General features: G+C 41.2%; 2 protein-coding genes across 2 annotated transcripts; both read right to left on the reverse strand.

The window, feature by feature from the left end:
- Positions 1 to 1,074: 1,074 nt before the first annotated feature.
- Positions 1,075 to 2,750, reverse strand: LOC112721976 (uncharacterized). Its single transcript, XM_025772969.1, has 5 exons — positions 2,528 to 2,750; positions 2,312 to 2,461; positions 1,740 to 2,152; positions 1,241 to 1,427; positions 1,075 to 1,181 (listed from the first exon to the last, which is right to left on the reverse strand). Exons 1-5 carry the CDS (start codon positions 2,748 to 2,750, stop codon positions 1,075 to 1,077), a joined length of 1,080 nt encoding a protein of 359 aa, XP_025628754.1.
- Positions 2,751 to 5,078: 2,328 nt separating this feature from the next.
- Positions 5,079 to 6,065, reverse strand: LOC112721977 (uncharacterized). Its single transcript, XM_072206167.1, has one exon. It carries the CDS (start codon positions 6,063 to 6,065, stop codon positions 5,079 to 5,081), a length of 987 nt encoding a protein of 328 aa, XP_072062268.1.
- Between the last annotated feature and the right edge of the window lie 14,224 nt (positions 6,066 to 20,289).

Below are 20,289 nucleotides of genomic sequence, written 5' to 3' on the forward strand. Positions count from 1 at the left end.
ATTCCAAACTCAGAATGCAAATTAAATTGAATTCAGAATCGCACCAGCATTCAACAAATTAATAAATTAACCATCAATAAAATTAACTCATGATGTCAGAAAATCTGAAATCCAGCAAATTCCCTATTTGAATTAATTTATGGGTAAACTATTCTTTGTTGTCCTTTTGTTAGTTTTGGGTTAAGTTTTATTTTGTTTCTAGATTTTATTGCCATATTTTTATATTTTAATCAAAATTAAATATTTTTTCAAACATTTTTTATTCTTTAAATCTTTTTTCAGAATATTATTTTTTCTTTTATTATTCTTCTATTATTTTTACTATTAAACACTAATTACCATTATGGTTCCTATAATTATGATTGTTGCTGTTATTTAAAAGAAAATAATAATAGAAAAATGAATATGTTGGGAAAAAATTAATTTTAACAAAACTAAAATTAAATAAAATAAGATGTTTGAAATAAAAAAAATGCAAATATTAAAACAAAATAAAAATTTAGCACTAAAACTTTATGCTTCATAAAGATTCACTTAAGCTTGTATGTTGTGCATTTAATAGCCTATGTTAATTGTCTCATGCGTGACCTTATGAATTATGATCATTTTGTTATACTGTGTAATTGACTCTTATTAATACAGCCAGACCTAGCTAGTAGCTAGAATCAACTAGTTAATACACGTGGTGTGCTCTTATTTTGGTTTACATGAGATCTGTGTAATTTTGTTCAAAGGCTCTGAGCAATTTATGCTTTCCTACTATTACCAGGTCAAAAATAAACATGCAGCGATTTTTTTTTTTGAAAAGAAAGAGCTCAACACAATACAGTGGAGCAGTCAAATAGAAGCTAACAATCAAATAAAATAAACATAGTACCAATAAAAGAAGCTTCTTGTCATTTCCGGCATTGCCATCAACAACTAAAGGGATCTACACAACTCCACTCTTTGTGGCTCAACACAGTCATGTGAGTGATATCTTCAACACCTTTGCTTTTATTCTGGAAGATCTTTCTATTTCTCTCTAGCCAGATATTCTAAACGATCGCACAGAAGCATCTCAGTCGTTGCTCTCTATCCTCTCTCCTTCTTGGTCCCTCTGTCCAACTCAAAAAATGTTCCCTCATTGACCCTGCAACAGACCATTGTTGTCCAATCATCGCTAACCAAGCACTCCACACCTGTCAAGTAAAATCATAGCATAGAAACAAGTGGTGCACGTGCTCCGCATACTTATTACATAGAACACAGACGTTGTTGTCCTGATTAATGATCCCCAACCGGCTTAACCGTTCCTTTGTATTCACCCTACCCAGTAGGACAAACCAAGCAAATAGTTCTACTCTAGGGGGAACTAACCCTTTCCAGATGGTCTTTGTAAAGCTGTAGCTTGTCACCTCCTCCGGGAGTATCGCTTCCTGCAAAACCTGAACAAATGAGTTAGTTGTATAAATTCCTTGTCTCTCATATTTCCATACTACCTTATCCTCTCTGTTAACTACTAGTTACACAGGTCTCAATGTCTCATGTAATTGACCCAGTAGGCCCAACTCCCATTGAAAGAGCTCTCTCCTCCATTAGAAGTTCCAAATCCATTCTAACCCGTCCCAAAACCCACAATCCCCTATAACAGATCCACGTTGGTTTGAAACAGAGAAAAGCCTGGGAAACCGCTCTTTTAGAGGCCCACCAAGCAACCAAATATCCTCCCAAAACCGCGTACGGCGCCCATCACCAACCTCCATAGACAAGCCTGTAATCATCTTATCCTTTATATGGTCATTCACTATATATAGATGGCAGATATCCTTCCACGGTCCTCCTCTAATAGGTAACACTTGAGTTGACAGCATCTCATAGGGGTTCAGATTATAGCAGGAGCAAACCACCTTCTTCCACAATGGGCAATCCTCCTTAGCAAACCTCCACCACCACTTAAACAACATAGCGGTGTTACAAACCATAGCATCCCCAACTCCCAACCCGCCTAGTTTTTTCGGGGCCTGCACCACTTCCCATTTGACTAATGCCATTCCATTACTACCATCATCCTTACTCCACAAGAACCTCCTTTGCGGTGAAATCAATTTCTCAGCAACAGCTTTCAGCAGCTTGAACAAACTCAAATAGTACACAGGCAGACTATTTAAGACTGATTTTATCAGAACCAACTTCCCAGCCTTATTCAAAAGTTTAGCTTTTCACAGACTGAGCTTCTCCTCGACTTTGTCTATTATAGGCTTCCAGGTCTTCACTAACCTCGGATTTCCTCGTAAGGGGATACCCAAGTATTTAACTGGAAGGGTCTCACCTTTACACCCCAGCAACTGGCACATATTCTGGATCCATTGTTCTTCACAGTTTATCGGAATCAAGCTCGACTTGTCAAAATTAATACTGAGACCTGACATCAACTCAAAGCATCTCAATAGCCGCTTGTAATTCTTGATAGTGTCCTCCTCTGGTGGGCAAAACAGAATCGTATCATCAGCAAACTAAAGATGTGACAGAGCTACACTATCCCTACCGATCAACAAAGGTGATATCCGCCCACTCCTGACTGCCTCTCCCACCAACCGATGTAAAACATCCACAACCAGTACAAATAAGAACGGAGAAAGCGGGTCACCTTGTCTCAGACCTCTTTCCATCTTGAACGGCTTGGAAGGTGACCCATTTATCAGAACCGACATAGACGCTGTGGAGACACACTCCATAACCCACGATCTCCATTTATGGCCAAACCCCATTTTTTGCAGTACTATGTCCACAAAGCTCCACTTGACTCTATCATATGCCTTTTGGAAGTCTAGCTTGATTAGGGCCGCCTCCTTTTTTCTCACTTTAAGCCAATTTACTGTTTCACATGCGATAAGTGCCCCCATCATGTATCTTCCTACCCCTTACAAACACACTCTGAGTTTCCCCTACTAATGCTGGCATCACTGGTCTTATCCTCTTGACCAGCACCTTGGAAATAACCTTGTAAACGCATCCTACCATGCTGATAGGTCGTAGATCTTTAATCTCCTTTGCCCCTATGAACTTTGGTGCTAACGCCACCCAAGTGATGTTAGAGTCTGTTGGCAACCTTGACGTCTGAAAGAACCCCAGCACTGCAGCCGTGAATTCAGGCCCAATCTCGCCCCAACACCTCTTAACAAAATTCATGTTGTACCCATCGCACCCTGGTGCCTTAGAAGACTCACAATCCCACACAGCTTCCCTGATCTCCTCAGCTGTCAGCATCACCTCCAACTTTACAGCATCTTTCTGCTCTATCCTACTTACCAAACCATCTCTGAAGCTCAGCATAGGGGAATTTTCCTGGCGATATAAATCTTTGTAGTACTCCTTGATAGCAATTTTTATTCTAGCTTGGTTCCTCACCAATCTACCGTCTATTATCAATGTATCAATCCTATTGTTCCTCCGTCTTGCTGAGGCTATGTTGTGAAAGTATCTTGTATTTTTGTCCATCTCCTTTGCTTGACGTGACCGGGACATCTGTTTCCAATGGACTTCTTTTCTGACATACCACTTCTCACAGCAAGTAACCAACGCCTTTCTTCTAGCCTCCATCGTTCCATCATACACGCCATTGCTTACCAAGTCATCAATCTTCTTGATTTCTTCCTCAAACTTCGTAATCTTCTTGTCCATGTCCCCAAAATTAGTCTTATGCCAATTCCTTAACAGGATTGTCAAAGCCTTCAACTTGTCAGTGAACTGCATCTCCCCCAAACCTCTCCACTCCTCCTTCACGAAGCTAAGAAAGCTTGCATGAGTAAACCATGAATCTAGGCTTCGGAACGGCCTTGGACCTCCTCTCTGCCTCATGTACTCTAAGATGATAGGACAGTGAGAATTACTACATCTCAGAATGTGATTATGTCTGAGTTAGTTATAACTTTTATTTTATTCTATTATGCATAGTTACTAGTTTACAATTATTTATGTAAAGTTTGCACATCTAAAAATTCCAAAAACTACACACTTGAATTTTTAGAACTATACATCCAAAATGCATGTTGACTAATCATTGGCTAATTTTTATTTTTCTTTAATTTTATCCTATTTTAAAAATACCTAAATGTTGCAATAACTGCTATTAGCTGTAATTATATTAACATATACTATAATTTTATTATCTGAAATGTGACCTATTCTTTTTGATAAATTTATGAAAAAGGAATCATGCTTGTATAAATTATTTAAATCCCTCGTCATTGTTGCATTCTACATTATCCAATAAATATTCTAACATCAAAGAATATAGATATATTTTTCTCATAGAAAGTACAGTGTGGCTCACAATCCTCCAGCTAAGCGCATAAATATATAAGGTTCTTTACATTAATGAATGGCTAAAACAAAAAAAATGAAGTTGTTATTCAAGAATCAAAATCCAGCAATAAGAGCTATGTTATCTCAATTAGTTTGTTAAAGACTATTCAAAAAATATATTTTTATTTATAAATCATACATAATAGATCAAGCTGCATATTAATTTATATACCAAAAATTAGCAAAATGCACTTCCAGTGTACAATAATATATAATTAAGAAAATATAAGTTGATGTAGGACATCAAAATTAAAATAAAATAATATGAATTGACAGAAATGTGGTTGGTACACCAAAGAATGAATGGTATGATCTGTTAGTGTTAAAAAAAATGGAAAAGTGACAAATTGTGAGACCGAACAACCTTTTACACTGTTATACATGTATTATGACTTTTTCTTTCTTCCTTCTTCTAAAAGAAGTGGTGCTACAATGGTATCATATGTTTTCTGGTGAGGGACTACTCCCTTTAGAATCATGTAGTCATGCAATGCAATCACCTCATTAGGACTACATGTCTTGATGAAGTGAGTAACAAGTGTAGTGTATGTTACAAAATCAGGACGAATACCCTGGACAATCATCATCTTCATCAATTCTTTTGCTTCTTCCTCGCAACCACACTTGCAGAGAAGGTTTATCAGTGTATTATACGTGACTCTACTCACAGAAATTCCCAAGCTCTTCATTTCCATAGTCAAATTAAACACTTTATCAATCTGTCCACCAGTTCAATATCCACTAATTAAGGTATTAAAGGTCGTTGCATCAAATAATCTTCTCTTTCGTAATTCATCAACTATGTATTCTGCAGCATCTATTGAGGCCATTTTACACAGACCATTAATGACAGAATTGTATATTGTCAAGTTAGGCTTCTCATCCATCTTTATCATCCAATCAAAAACTTGAAGCGCATCGTTTGTGTTACCTAGTTTACAGTAAACATCAGGAGCCAGGCCACGAGTAATCATGCTGCCCAATAGTTGCTTGGCTACTGCCATGTTTTTCTTTTTGCATATATAGTTAAGAAGTATGTTGTGAGAAAAAGAATCCTGTATTAGATTATGTTCTAAAATCTGGCTATGAATCTTAAGAGCTTCAGTCAGATATCCATTTCTGCAAAGGCCTTTGGTAAGGATTGCATAAGAGTACTGATCAGGGCATATATGCTTATCAATCATGTCAGCTAGTAGCAAAGAAGCTTCCTCAATACTTCCTTCACGATAAAACCAATGTAAAATCGAATTGTAAACAACATTATTAGGGACCAATCCCCTTTCCACCATTACATTACAGAGCCTCAGTGCCTCCTCCAAACTTCCCCACCTAGCATAACCATCTATCAAAGTAGCATATGTTCGAACACTCGGCTCTATACCTATCTTGACCATTTTACGAAGCATTTCTTCTGCAAGTAATAATTTCCCATTCTTGCAGAATCCGTTGATTATGGAGTTGTAAGTAACAGAATTGGGCCAAACAAAATCCCCTGACATCATGGTCATCTTTTTAAAAAGTTTCAAGGAAAGACCCAAGTTGCCAATCTTGCATGCCGCGTCTATGATTATGTTAAACGAGACTACACTGGGGAAAATTTTACCCTTCATCATCCTATATAACACTGACATAGCTTCCACTAGTCGGCATTCCTTACACAGAGCATAGATAACTAAGTTAAAAGTATTCACATTTTCCATGTAACCAAAAGAACCCATTCCTCTATACAAATTGTTGAGTTAAGAAATTAACCAAATTAATTAGTGATGACAAACATTATTTTTGGACAAAATAAATAATTAGTGTTGATTAATTATATTTACTTATTACTAATTGTTTATTGTTGCAGGCCAAAATTCCATAGCCCAAATGGAATGAAAAGCAATCAGCAAGGATGGTGGGCTGAAAACAAAATTAAGAGCCCAAGGAAAAGCAAAGAAAGAAGCCAAAGAAATCAAAAATGGGCCAAGCATATCACTACCCGATCCAATCCCGAATTGAATTTCAATTCCCTCTCACTTGCTTTCACCAAATAAACGTTCCTTTCCTCTCTATCTCAGTCAAGTCAGAAACTCAGAAAAGTAAGAAAGAGAGAAAGAGCTTCTTCCCTAAGCTAGTAACCAAAGAAGTAAGAGAGAGAAGGTTTAAGCTTGAAAGACAGAATGTCAAATCAACAAGTTCAAGCCAAATCAAGCTTAAGAAGAGATCAAAGGTAAACCATTTCCTCATACATGCAAATCGGTTTCTTCTCTTCTTCCCAACTCTCTGTTCTATCCGAAATGGGATACAAGGGAAAGAAGATTTCTGTTCTTCTCTGCTATGTATCCACTGTCTTAAACATGACTTGGGGACCAAGTTGGTTTTCAAGGGTTCAGATCAAGTTGACCATTGGAAGATTTCTATGGTTGCTGCTTTATGGCTTTCGGTCAAGGTGAGGAAGTCAGAAGAAGAGTTTCTACTCTGGGGAATAAGGTGAAAAAGTGAATCTGTAGGTTGGTGAAGCTCAAGGCTCAAGGTGTTGACCTTGGAAGAAGAACCCAATAACATGCAAGGAGATAAAAGAGGTTCCTCTACTTGGATAATGCTTTCTTTAAAAGAAGCATTCGGCCAATACTGAAGAACTGTATCTGAGGTTTGCGAATATGGTTTTGCACATAGCAAAGAGGCTGCTGATGAAGTCAATCTCCTTCATGTTTTACTGATTGTAATGTACTTTTCTAAGTTTATCTTTCTGTAATTTCTTGTGAGAAAAGGCATTGTGAGAAAGCTCAAGTAAAAGCCATGAGTGAAAAAAGGCTGAGTGATACACTTGAGAGAAAAGCCTAGAGTTATTTCAGATTTCTTTAGGTATGTTTATGTCTTGTATCTTGTACCTGTGAGGTATCCTTTTCTTAGTTGGGTTAGCACTAAGAGTGAAATAGTTAGGTATTAGCATAGCCAATGTCAAGTTAGGTTAGAACTTGAGTGTGAAAGGATTGGGTCAATCCTATGAAATTGGTGTATGTAATACTATTAACTATAGTAAAAATTCTTCCACTGTTGTGGAGGAGACTGGATGTAGGTTGCATAGCACAAGGCAACCGAACCAGGATACATGCTGGTGTTAGCTTCTCTCTTCTCTACTGTGTTCTGTTTTCTGATATTCATGAGACAAAAATAAATTGTCTCATAAATTTTCGCTGCTAAGTACAAACAGAATCAGAATTGAAAGTTTATTTTAAAGGGTCATAATAGCAACTAAAAAGGAAGGCATAGATTCAACCCCCCTTCTCTAAGCCTACTACAACCTTCAATTGGTATCAGGAGCTAAGGTCTCAAGAATCAAGCTTAACCACTTAGAGCAAAGATCCAATGGCGAACAACTTGGGCACAACCACAGTTGCCTACACCCTCACTGATGGCCAGTCAAACAACCGGCCACCTTTCTTCAACGGGAAGAACTACTCCTACTGGAAAGAAAGGATAAGGATTTTCATCCAATCCATTGACTACAACATATGGAAGATTATTGTGAGTGGTCCCAAGATCCCAACAAAAACAAATGCTGATGGAGTGGTGACTCCAAAAGAAGAAGCTGAATTGAATGAAGATGATAAGAAGAAGATAGAGCTGAATGCTAAAGCAATCAACCTTCTTCACTGTGCTATCAGTTTTGAAGAGTACCGGAAGGTGTCTAGATGCAAGACAGCCAAAGAAATCTAGAAAAAACTCCAGGTTACACACGAAGGCACTAAACAAGTCAAAGAAACGAGGATTGATATGCTGCGAAAAGAGTACGAGATGTTTAGCATGAAGGATGGAGAAAGCATTGATGAAGCGTTTGAGAGATTCTCAATTATAATCAACAACCTTGATGCTATGGGTACAAACTATGTAGAACAAATCTTGGTGAGAAAACTCCTTAGAAGCCTCACAAAAGAATGGGAAAATACTGCCACTGTCCTAACCGAGAGTAACAACATAAATCCCATAACCTATGATGAGCTGAGAGGAAAACTCCTTGCCTATGAAGCCACACACACAAACACAAACTCAAAGAAAAAGGGAATAGCTCTCAAGTCACAAATAGAACCAAAAGAGAGTGAGTCTAGTGATGGTATTTCAGATGACGAGCTTTTGTTTTTTGCTAGGAGATTTAGAAGGATGATGAAGAACAAGGGCAAATACAAGGGTTCAAGTTCAAAGGAGCACAAGCTCGACTTGAGCAAGGTGACGTGCCATCACTGCAAGGAGGCTGGACACTTCAAGCTAAACTGTCCAAAGCTCAAAAAGGAGGACAAAGGAAAGAAAGAAAGGAAGAGAGTACTCATGGCAGCTTGGGAGGATCTTGAGAACGACTCAAATGAAGAAGAAGAATCTGAAGGAGATGACAAAGATTACTTCATGGCTGGAAACAACAATCTTGATGAGATAAATTACTATGATTTGACCATTGAGGATTTACATGCTATTATTGATGATCTCACTTTAAACACCTCAAAATTGTTTGACAAGTACAATGAATGCAGATCTGAAAGAGATGTGTTAAGAGCTGAAAATGATTTTTTAAAAGAAAAAGTGAAAAAAACTGAATGTGCTTTGGACATCATTGAAGAAAACAGATTTCTGAAATCTGAACTTGAAAAATTAAAAGGAAAGCACATTGTGGATCCTTCTCATGAGTTAATTGCTGAAAATGAAATATTAAATGATATGATTAAAAGGCTGAATGGTGACTTAGCAAAATTTGCTCAAAGTTCTAGTAACTTGGACAAATTACTTGCAAGTCAAAGACCATTATTTGAAAAATCTGGTTTAGGCTACATAGCCAAGGAAGATGCAGTTTCCAATACTTCCTCTATAAAATTTGTGGCTTCTTCATCAAATACCAAATCCATACCAAACAAATCGGGTATTGGATATGTTTCAACTTTTGAAGAAAAATTTCATGAAGTATACACAAGTGAAACTGAACCTTCACCAAGAACTGATCTGAGTTCAAACCGGCCAGGTTTGGGTTACATTTCGAAAAATGAGGCTGTTTTCAAGAAACCACCATTTTACGACAAAACCTCATTTTTTTAGCGACATGGCGACCGACCTCTTCAGGTCCGACTAGCCGACCTCTTCTCAAAGAGCTTGGCCAAATCTACAGGAGAGCCCAGTAAAGGGCCCAAATAGAGGAACACGACCCAAATCCAAAGGCAATCCAAAGCCTATAGAGATAAAGGCGATTCCCTTGAAGATAAGCTGACTTCACTCAAAATAAGATAAGATAAGATAAGATAACTAACTTATCTTATCGGAAAGGTCAGCCCACACTACTATAAATACACTGAAGCACCCAGGTATAACTCATACTCTGATTCTACATAAAACCTGTTTAATACCCATGCTAACTTAAGCATCGGAGTCTCTTGCAGGTACCCCCACCCTCCGGTGACAAAGGATCAACAGTGCAGTCAGTCCAACAAGTCGGACACGACAGCTCTGGCCGCCACTTACCAGCCGGACACGTCAGCACCGACCAGTACAGAAGATCTCACCCGAGATCGACCTCCAGTTTCAGGTAACCCTCGGAACATTGGCGCCGTTGCCAGGGAACCTGGAAGTCATCCTAACACCATGGCAGACGGTCATGACAATGACCATGATTCAGATCTGGAAAACAGAACACCGCACAAGAACGCGGACACTACATTAAAGGATACTCCAGAATCCAACGGGGACAAAAACTCATCAAATCCGGGGGTAATAGAAGCACTTCAAGACCGTTTAAAGCAACTTGAAAAAGAAACTCAACAACAACGAGAGGTCGGAAAGGATCTACAAAGAGAGGTACGGCGACGTCGAGAATTGGAAGATAAACTACTGCAATTAGAAGCCGACCTCAAATCAAAAGCTCCTCGGACCACTCCTGAGGAAAACTCACGCAAGGAGCAAGATCCATTCACCAGGGAAATCATGAAAACCAAAATTCCAAAAGACTTCAAACTCCCGGATATGACTTTGTATGATGGCACTACAGACCCCAATCATCATCTCAGCAACTTCAGGAGCAGAATGTACCTCACCGACGCCTTAGATGCAGTTCGCTGCAAAGCTTTTCCAACAACTCTCACAAAAACAACAATCAGATGGTTTGATAACCTACCTCCAAAATCTATCTCAAACTTTGACGACCTGGCCAAAAAATTCCTAGCCAGATTCTCCATCCAGAAAGATAAGGCCAAACACGCCCCCAGTTTATTGGGGATCAAGCAAGGAGATCGGGAGAGCCTCCGCAACTACATGAAAAGATTTAACAAAACATGCATGGACATACAAAGCTTGCCAACAGAGGCCGCCATCATGGGACTCATCAACGGCCTACGAGAAGGACCTTTTAGCCAATCTATATCAAAGAAGTACCCTACCTCCTTAGACGAAGTACAGGAGCTAGCAGAAAAATATATCGACATGGAAGAAAATGCTCGGTTAGGAGAAACTTCCAAATCTGGGGTCCCCTGCCGAGACAAAGACAAGGAATCCAAAAGGAAAGAAGATCGGCAAGGGGAGAAAATAAAAAAATACCACAATTACACCCCTCTCAAGGTATCCCTAGTCGACGTATATAAAGAAGTCTGCCATACGGAGAAAATACCACCAGCTCGGCCACTCAAAGGCAAAAGAGGGGGAGGAAACCGGAATGAGTATTGTGAATATCATCGAGTGTGAGGGCACTCCACCAACGAGTGCTTCGATTTGAAGAACATCATAGAGAAATTGGTGAGGGAAGGAAAACTAGATCGGTTCCTGGCAACCCGAGATGATGATCAAAGAAAGAGACGAAGGGACAAAGATACCAGACGAACCACGCGATCACCTCGTACACCAGAAAGACACGTCCACATGATACACGGCGGATTCGCAGGGGGAGGAATCTCCAAATCATCTCGTAAAAGATATCTCAAAGAAGTATATCATGTCGAGGGAAAGGAGGAAGCACCCGACATCCCTGCAATCACATTCACTAAAGAAGACACATCTGGTATCATCTCGGGGCACGACGACCCCATGGTCATCACCATCATACTAGCAAACGCCAATCTCCATCGCACATTAATAGATCAAGGGAGCTCCACCGACATCTTATTCAAAACTGCCTTCGACAAACTCGGCCTAGAAGACAAGGAGCTTAGGGCATACCCGAACAGTCTGTTCGGACTAGGAGATACCCCGGTACAACCACTGGGATACATATCATTACATACAACCTTCGGAAAAGGGAACCAATCCAGGACACTCAAAATAGACTACATTGTGGTCGACGTGAGTTCAGCCTACAATGCTCTCATAGGTCGGACAACACTAAATCAACTCGGTGCAATAGTCTCGACTCCATATCTATGCATGAAATTCCCGACTACAGAGGGGATAGCCACAATAAAAGCAGATCAAAAGATGGCACGCCGATGTTATAACGAAAGTCTAAACCTTAGAGGCAGAGGAGAAGAGTTTCATGCAATTGAGCTTGGCGGAGTTTAGAGATGAGAAGAACTCCGTCCGCAGCCAGAAGGTGAGATAGAGAAGGTTCAGATCGGAGACACCTCGGACAAAACAACTAACATCGGTACGATCCTAAAAGGAGACTCGAAAGAATTACTGGTACAATTATTACGAGACAATGTTGATCTCTTCGCATGGAAAGCCGCAGACATGCCAGGCATAGACCCCAAGCTAATGTGCCACAAATTAGCGGTCTATCCAGGATCTCGGCCGGTACAGCAGAGATGAAGAAAACTTGGGCCAGAACGATCCCAAGCTGTGAAAGAACAGGTACAAGCACTACTGGAGGCAGGGTTCATAAGAGAAGTAAAGTACCCACTATGGCTAGCTAACGTCGTCTTGGTGAAAAATCAAATGGGAAGTGGCGAATGTGCACCGACTACACCGATCTCAACAAAGCCTGCCCAAAAGATCCTTATCCACTCCCAAGTATCGACGCTCTGGTAGACACTTCATCCGGATATATATACCTCTCGTTTATGGATGTATATTCCGGATACAACCAAATCCCCATGTATCCACCAGATCAAGAAAAAACCTCGTTTTTGACACCAAAAGCAAATTACTGCTACATTGTGATGCCCTTCGGTCTCAAGAACGCAGGAGCTACTTATCAAAGGCTAATGAATAAAGTCTTCTCAAATCACATCGGAAAAATCATGGAAGTCTATGTAGACAACATGTTAATAAAGACACAAAGCGAAGAGACACTATTGTCCGACCTGGCTCAAGTATTCGACACTATAAGTAAGCATGACATGCGACTTAATCCTGCAAAATACACCTTTGCAATAGAAGCGGGCAAATTCTTAGGTTTTATGCTAACACAAAGAGGAATTGAGGCAAATCCGGATAAATGTCAAGCCATACTCAACATGAAGAGCCCAATCTGTGTCCAAGAAGTACAGCAACTCAACGGGAGATTGGCCGCCCTATCCAGGTTCTTAGCAGGGTCAGCAATAAGATCTCTATGCTACTTTAAGGAAGGGAAAGCAGTTCGAATGGACAGCAAAATGTGAACAAGCCTTCCAAAACTTCAAGGAATTCTTAGGACGGCCACCCATCCTATCTCGGCCACGAGAAGGAGAACCACTCGTATTATATCTCGCAGTAGGAAGCCGGGCAATAGCCTCAGCACTAGTCAGAGAAGACAAAAGTGGGCAACAACCCGTCTACTTCATTATTAAAGCGCTACAGGGATCCGAGTTGAATTACCAGAAAATAGAAAAGTTTTCCTACACCCTCATTATAACATCTCGACGACTTTGCCCGTACTTCCAGGCTCACACCATTAGGGTTCGAACTAACCAGCCTATAAAAGGAATATTGCAGGAAGCAGACTTAGCAGGCAGAATTTTACAATGGGCGGTTGAGTTATCCGAGTTTGACCTCCAATATGAAGCTCGGACGGCCATTAAGTCACAGTATCTGGCCGACTTCATCGCAGAATTCACGGATACCCTGGAAACCCCTACAGAATGGAATCTCTACGTGGATGGCTCTTCGAATAAGACTGGAAGCGGCGCAGGTGTGATAATAGAAAGCAACCAAGGAACCCAAGTCGAGCTCTCCCTCAAATTTGGTTTCCCGGCCTCAAACAACCAAGCGGAATATGAAGCATTACTAGATGGTTTGAAGCTGGCTAAGGAGGTCGGAGCTCATAAACTCAACATTTTCAGCGATTCGCAAGTAGTCACCTCACAAATCACAGGGAGCTACCAAGCCAAAGACCCCACCATGAAAAAGTACTTGGATAAAACCAAGGAACAGCACGGACATCTCAGGGAATATAAGATCTGCCACATACCCGCGAACAAAATGCCCAAGCTAACGCACTCTCGAAGCTAGCCAGCACCAAACCAGGGGGCAACAATAGAAGCCTCATCCAGGAAATGCTACAGAACCCGTCAATCTCGGGAGAGGAAAAATCCCTAGCCATAACAAGTCAGGACCAAGGATGGATGGCCCCCATAATCAACTACCTCAAAGCAGAAACACTGCCCACAGAAGAAAAGGAGGCAAAAAGGTTAAAAAAGGAGGCGCAATACTACACCATCATAAACAACATTCTGTACAAAAGAGGGATCTTAATACCATTACTAAAATGCGTGCCGACCTCCAACACAAGGGAAGTGCTAGAAGAAATACACGGCAGCATTTGTGGCAATCATCTCGGAGCACGAGCTCTTGCCAAAAAAGTACTCCGGGCGGTATTTTATTAGCCAACTCTACAAAAAGAAGCTACAGAATTTGTAAAGACATGTCCACCATGCCAGAAACATGCCAACTTTCACATCGCCCCGCCAGAAGAGCTCATCAGCGTAACCTCACCTTGGCCATTTGCAAAATGGCGACTTGACCTTCTCGGACCTTTCCCCCAGGGATCAGGACAAGTTAAATTCCTCATAGTAGGGGTAGACTATTTCACAAAATGGATCGAGGCAGAGCCCCTAGCCAACACCACCGCTCAAAGAAGCCAAAAATTCCTATACAGGAACATTGTCACGAGGTTCGGGGTTCTATACTCCATCACCACAGACAATGGCACTCAATTCACAGACGCAGGCTTCAGAAGACTAGTAGCCGACTTGAATATAAAGCACCAGTTCACCTCCGTCGAACACCCTCAAGCCAATGAACAGGCCGAAGCCGCCAACAAAGTCATATTGGCTGGGTTGAAATGGAGACTGCAAGATGCAAAGGGAGCTTGGGCCGAAGAACTTTTACAAGTCCTATGGGCATATCGAACAACGCCACACTCCACCACAAACGAATCACCGTTTCGACTAGCATATGGAGTGGAGGCAATGATCCCAGTAGAGATCGAGGAAGGGTCATCCAGAGTAGTCCACTACAATGAAGAAGCCAACTCTCAACTTCAGAGGGAAGAACTCGACCTACTACCTGAAATCCAAGAAAGAGCTCGAATCAGGGAAGAAGCGCTAAAACGTCGAATGGCCTCCAGATATAACCAAAGGGTAGTGCCGAAAAGTTTTGTGGAGAATGATCTCATCCTAATTCGAAATGATATAGGCACAACCCGACCAGGAGAAGGAAAGTTGGCAGCAAACTGGAAAGGACCCTACCGAGTTGTAGAAGTACTTGGGAAGGGCTACTACAGACTGTCCGAACTCGACGAACGAGAGCTTCCCAGATCATGGCACGCCTGCAACCTAAGAAGGTACTACAGCTAGAAAAAGTAAAAGATCTCATTATTGGATGCACTCTTTTTCCTGAAAAGGTTTTTTAATGAGGCACCAAGTGAGACTCAGACACTATCCGGCTTAAAGGGATGAAAAAATCCCATATGTATATATTTGCACTTTCCTTTAAATAAAATATATTTTTAGATATTCTACAAGTTTTCAAGACGCATTAATCTAAAGCATTCATCGTCTGATTATAAAGCAACAGATCGGCATAAAGTGAAAAAACAACTTCACTGCACGATCACGATAAAGAAAATCGTCCGATAAAGGTGAAAACGCAATTCACTTAAAAGACGATCTAAAGATAGCAACCACCTTCTACAAATCGGCAAAGATGAACACAGAATAATATAAGAAGTTATCGAAAGTTATCCAAAAAAGAACCTGGCGAGGTCTTATGGATTGCTAAATAATAACTTAAAGACTGGCCGACGTTAAGAAGTCGGACCAAGTCAGCCCAAGTTATAAGTAAACCCTGGAAAGAGGTCTGGCCAACCCTATTAAAGAGGATTACTTTAACTTAGAAGGGCCTGACATGACAAAGTCGGCCCAAAATGAAAAAGTTATAAAAGTAGTCCCTGAAAGAGACCTGACAAAGGTCCAAAAAAGAGGACTACAAAATTAACTTAGAAAGAGGACGACGCAAAAAAGTCGACCTCCTAGAAGAGAGGATTACAAAAATAACTTAGAAGAGATTAAGTCGGTCTCCTACAACAAATAAGTTATAAAAGTAATCCCTGAAAGAAACCTGACAAAGGTCCAAGAAAGAGGATTACAAAAATAACTTAGAAGAGATCAAGTCGGTCTCCTACAACAAATAAGTTATAAAAGTAATCCCTGAAAGAGACTTGACAAAGGTCAAAGAAAGAGGATTACAAAAATAACTTAGAAGAGGACGACGTAAAGAAGTCGGCCTACTACCAAACAAGTTATAAAAGTAGTCCCTGAAAGAGACCTGACAAAGGTCCAAAAAAGAGGACTACCAAAATAACTTAGAGGACCAACTTGAAGAAATCGGTTATGGATCGAGAAAACCGAAAAACAAATTGGACCCACACAGCCACAACCTCAAAGGATCCAAGCTACAAACTATAAAGTACAAAGCAATCCAAAGAGGCCGAGCCGCAAGGTTCCAACACTCTCAGAAACCAGAAGAGATACCAAGTTAAGCGCAAAAAAGCATGATATAATCTACAAAGTTATAAAGCTTCAGAGGCCACCAAAATTTACCTCAAAAAGCTAGCAAGCTACTTTTGTTTTTTAAAAGTTGCTAGACAAGCAACTAGAAAGTGTCGGCAAAACAATAAAAGTTTAAGAGTCCACAAGCCGGGCCAGCTGCACAAATATCCAGAGAGAAATCAACAAACATCGGGAGCCTTCTTGGCAGCATTAGGATAAGGAGAAGGAGGGCGAGTCTGAATAGGCACAGCATCTACCGTACCATCGTCCCGGTTTAAAATCTGGTAGTCAGGATCAGAAGCAGGAGGGCCGACCTCGGCAGGAGGAACAGTAGGAGCTGACACCTTGGCAGAAGGCACAGGGAACGGTTCGACATCATCATCATCCTCATCATCAGGGACAATCTTACCATCCCTAACAACGTTATCCAGGCTGAAGAGAGTGAGATCGGCCTCGGGAGCAATAATCCGAACCTGCTCTTTCAGGTTCTCATAGGCAGCAGTTACACTGCCAACAAGATGACCTTGGAGCTCGGAGTAATCAGCTCGGGCATTCTCCAACTCCTCCCTCAGGCGCATCACCTCCCGATAAGATGTCACATAACTGTCCTTATGTCTCATAGCCGTGTCCTCGGCCAGCCTCACAGAAACCGCCAGAGAGATGGAACTTGCCTTCTCATTCTCCAAATCCTTCTCCAACTTAGCTACCTTTACCTCAAGCTCTTCCTTCAGGCCCTTTATACGATCAAACTCCTGTTTAGCCTCCTCCATAAAGGCTTTGGTGGCATGGAGAGGAACATTTTGAGCAGTCCGGTATAGGGCAGCCCCCATATACACCATTCTAACACTACTTCGAGTTATAAAGTCCAGATGGCGAAGGAGCGACACATCGTCCATAGGAAGGACACCGTAGGGACCGATTTGCTGATCCACAAATTCAATTGCATTAAGGTCAGGAGCATCAAGGTTGAAAGGCTCAGCTATTTTTTGTTTCTTGTTGGGAGGAGCACCAGAGCTAGAGGCAGAAGTCAGTGGAGGGTCAGTCAGACGAACTCGAGGAGTGTGGATCACTTTCCTCGGGCCAGGAGAACTCGGCACAGGCGGTTTCACTTGCACTTGGGAGGATCCTCCCCGGTCGCCTTGGCCGAAATGTTTTGAGCAGCAGTCGCCTTCTTTGCCCTCTTGAAGGCCTTCATGGAGTCATTGTTTTTTGACATCTCTGCAAAATCAGCCGCAGTAAAAGGTTACAATCACAAGATAAGGAAGTCAAACTAAGAAACAAGCATAGAAACAAGTCAGGCAAATACCCAAAACAGCCCGGACCAGGGATAGGTCATTTAAAAACCTTTTGGTATCAAGATGGGGTGGTGCCCCCCATAAATCCTCAAGGACAACAACAAAGGCACGCTCAACATCGTCAAGCATCTCCCAAGTATAGCGAGACACTCTCGCATCCTTCTGCCACTCCAGAGGAAAAGAGGGCTCATCATTTTCATCAAGAAAAAAGGGACGGGCCCCTCGACAGCACGAACTTTGAAAAAGTAATTCTTGAAATCCTTAAAGGATTCATCATACATAGCAAACACTTTATGGCCCTGGGCAGACCTGAAAGAAACCCAGGAAGTTTTTTTTTCGAAGAACCACCAGGCTTGGCAGAAACAAACAGATAAAGGAAGAGAGTCTGAGAAGGCGTTACACCTAACTCTTGGCAAAGTAGCTGAAAAATTTTGATAAAGCCCCAGGAATTCGGGTGAAGCTGTGATGGGGTAATATTACACGACCACAACAGATCGGTCTCAAAAGTAGTAAAAGGAAAAGTAATGTCCAGTTGGCTGAAGAAATGTTCATAGGCATAGAAGAAGGGACGCTCCCCCTCGATGGAGGTCGGAAAACAGACCCTCTCATCAGAATCAGGAGCAACAAGCTCGTAATCCCTCTCCTAGGCACTGTTACCACAAATCCTATGACGCTTCCTCAGCTTTATGCAAAATTCAGCATCCACAACAGAAACACACATCAAGACAAGGGAGTCCAGCCAATCGGACATCCCCCGGGAACTCTGGAAGACATCTCGACAATGTTATTGCGAGAAGACATGAGGCCAACTAATCCTACAAATAAGAAAAAGAGAGGGGATTACTAAAAATATCTCGGACAAGGGATAAAACAACTCAATCAAAACAATACAGTCAAACAAGCAGAAAAGGAAAACCCCAAGACCCAAACCAAAAATCTTGGGGCATCCTTTGGAGGCAGTAACAAAGCAAGGTTCTCAGGAAAAAATCTATAACTCGCATCCCAGCACCTCTCAAACAAGAAAAGAAGACGGCAAACAGCAAGAGTGCATCCCTAAACATCAAGGCACGACAAGAAGAAACCACCAAAGATGCAACCTTTTTCAGAATCAGACAAAAGCAATCTTCAAACAAAATGAGAAAAAGATGCAGATTCTCTGGTTATTGGTATCAGACAGAAACAACAGAACATGCAAAAGCCCTAAAAGGCATCAAGTAACAGGAAAGGCAAAAAGGATCTTACAGAAGATGAAGGAACTCCTAGAACACATAACAATTAGGTGCGACAAAACAGAAAGATCCAAACTTTCTCTAAAGCAAAATCAAAACTTGATCACAAAGCCAAAGTAGCGAAAGAGAAAGAAAATACGAATGGAACTCACCTGGAGAAGGAAGAAGCTTCGAAGGAAAGAAGGAGGCATAAAAATGGAAGCTGCCTAGAAAATTCGCCGAGCGACGCCGCAACGCAAGAAAAAGCAGAAACAAGGGCAAGAAACAGAGAGCGAGAGAACAAAGGAAGAAAATGTGAAGAAGTTACAAAAGACCAAAGAAGAGAAACCGTTTCTGGGTTTTCAAAAATCAAAATAAAGCTTCAAAGGAAAACGGGGCAATTAATGCTAATTAATGAAAGTATTAAACCCTCATACGTTTCCAAAAGCGCTGATATAAAAGCGGGCGCTTTTAAAGAAAAACGTTCTACATTCAAAAGATTCTACAGAAGGAAAAAATCGACTAAAATGCTTGAGTTCGGCTTCGCTAGAGAAGGACCGAAGTCAAGGACTCGACCTCAAAAAAGAAGACCGAGCTCAAGCAGGGGCACTGTTCATACCCTGGGTCGAGCTGTCCGACCCGGGATGTTTAGCGACATGGCGACCGACCTCTTCAGGTCCGACTAGCCGACCTCTTCTCAAAGAGCTCGGCCCCAGTAAAGGGCCCAAATAGAGGAACACGACCCAAATCCAAAGGCAATCCAAAGCCTATAGAGATAAAGGCAGTTCCCTTGAAGATAAGCTGACTTCACTCAAAATAAGATAAGATAAGATAAGATAACTAACTTACCTTATCGGAAAGGTCAGTCCACACTACTATAAATATACTGGAGCACCCAGGTATAACTCATACTCTGATTCTACATAAAACCTGTTTAATACCCATGCTAACTTAAGCATCGAAGTCTCTTTCAGGTACCCCCACCCTCCGGTGACAAAGGATCAGCAGTGCAGTCAGTCCAACAAGTCGGACACGACAGCTCTGGCCGCCACTTACCAGCCGGACACGTCAGCACCGACCAGTACAGAAGATCTCACCCGAGATCAACCTCCAGTTTCAGGTAACCCTTGGAACAGGATATGTTTCAACTTTTGAAGAAAAATTTGATGAAGTATACACAAGTGAAACTGAACCTTTACCAAGAACTGATATGAGTTCAAACCGGCCAGGTTTGGGTTACATTTCGAAAAATGAGACTGTTTTCAAGAAACCACCATTTTACAACAAAACCTCATTTTTGAAAGGTAAAAATGTTCAAAGAAATTCTGGTGAAAATGCTTTTGCAAAGAGGAATAACTTTAAGAAAAACCAATTTGTCAAAAGGAATGCATCTCCTCCAAAAATCAGAAAATTTCAACACTTTAATAATTTCAAGCAATATAACTCACCCCAATTTCAGCGACACACATCAGAAAATCATTGTGTCGATTGCAAGAAAATTGGTCACTCATATGCACAATGCTT

Source organism: Arachis hypogaea, chromosome 11, assembly GCF_003086295.3.
Source record: "Arachis hypogaea cultivar Tifrunner chromosome 11, arahy.Tifrunner.gnm2.J5K5, whole genome shotgun sequence".
Classification (NCBI taxonomy): Eukaryota; Viridiplantae; Streptophyta; class Magnoliopsida; order Fabales; family Fabaceae; genus Arachis; species Arachis hypogaea.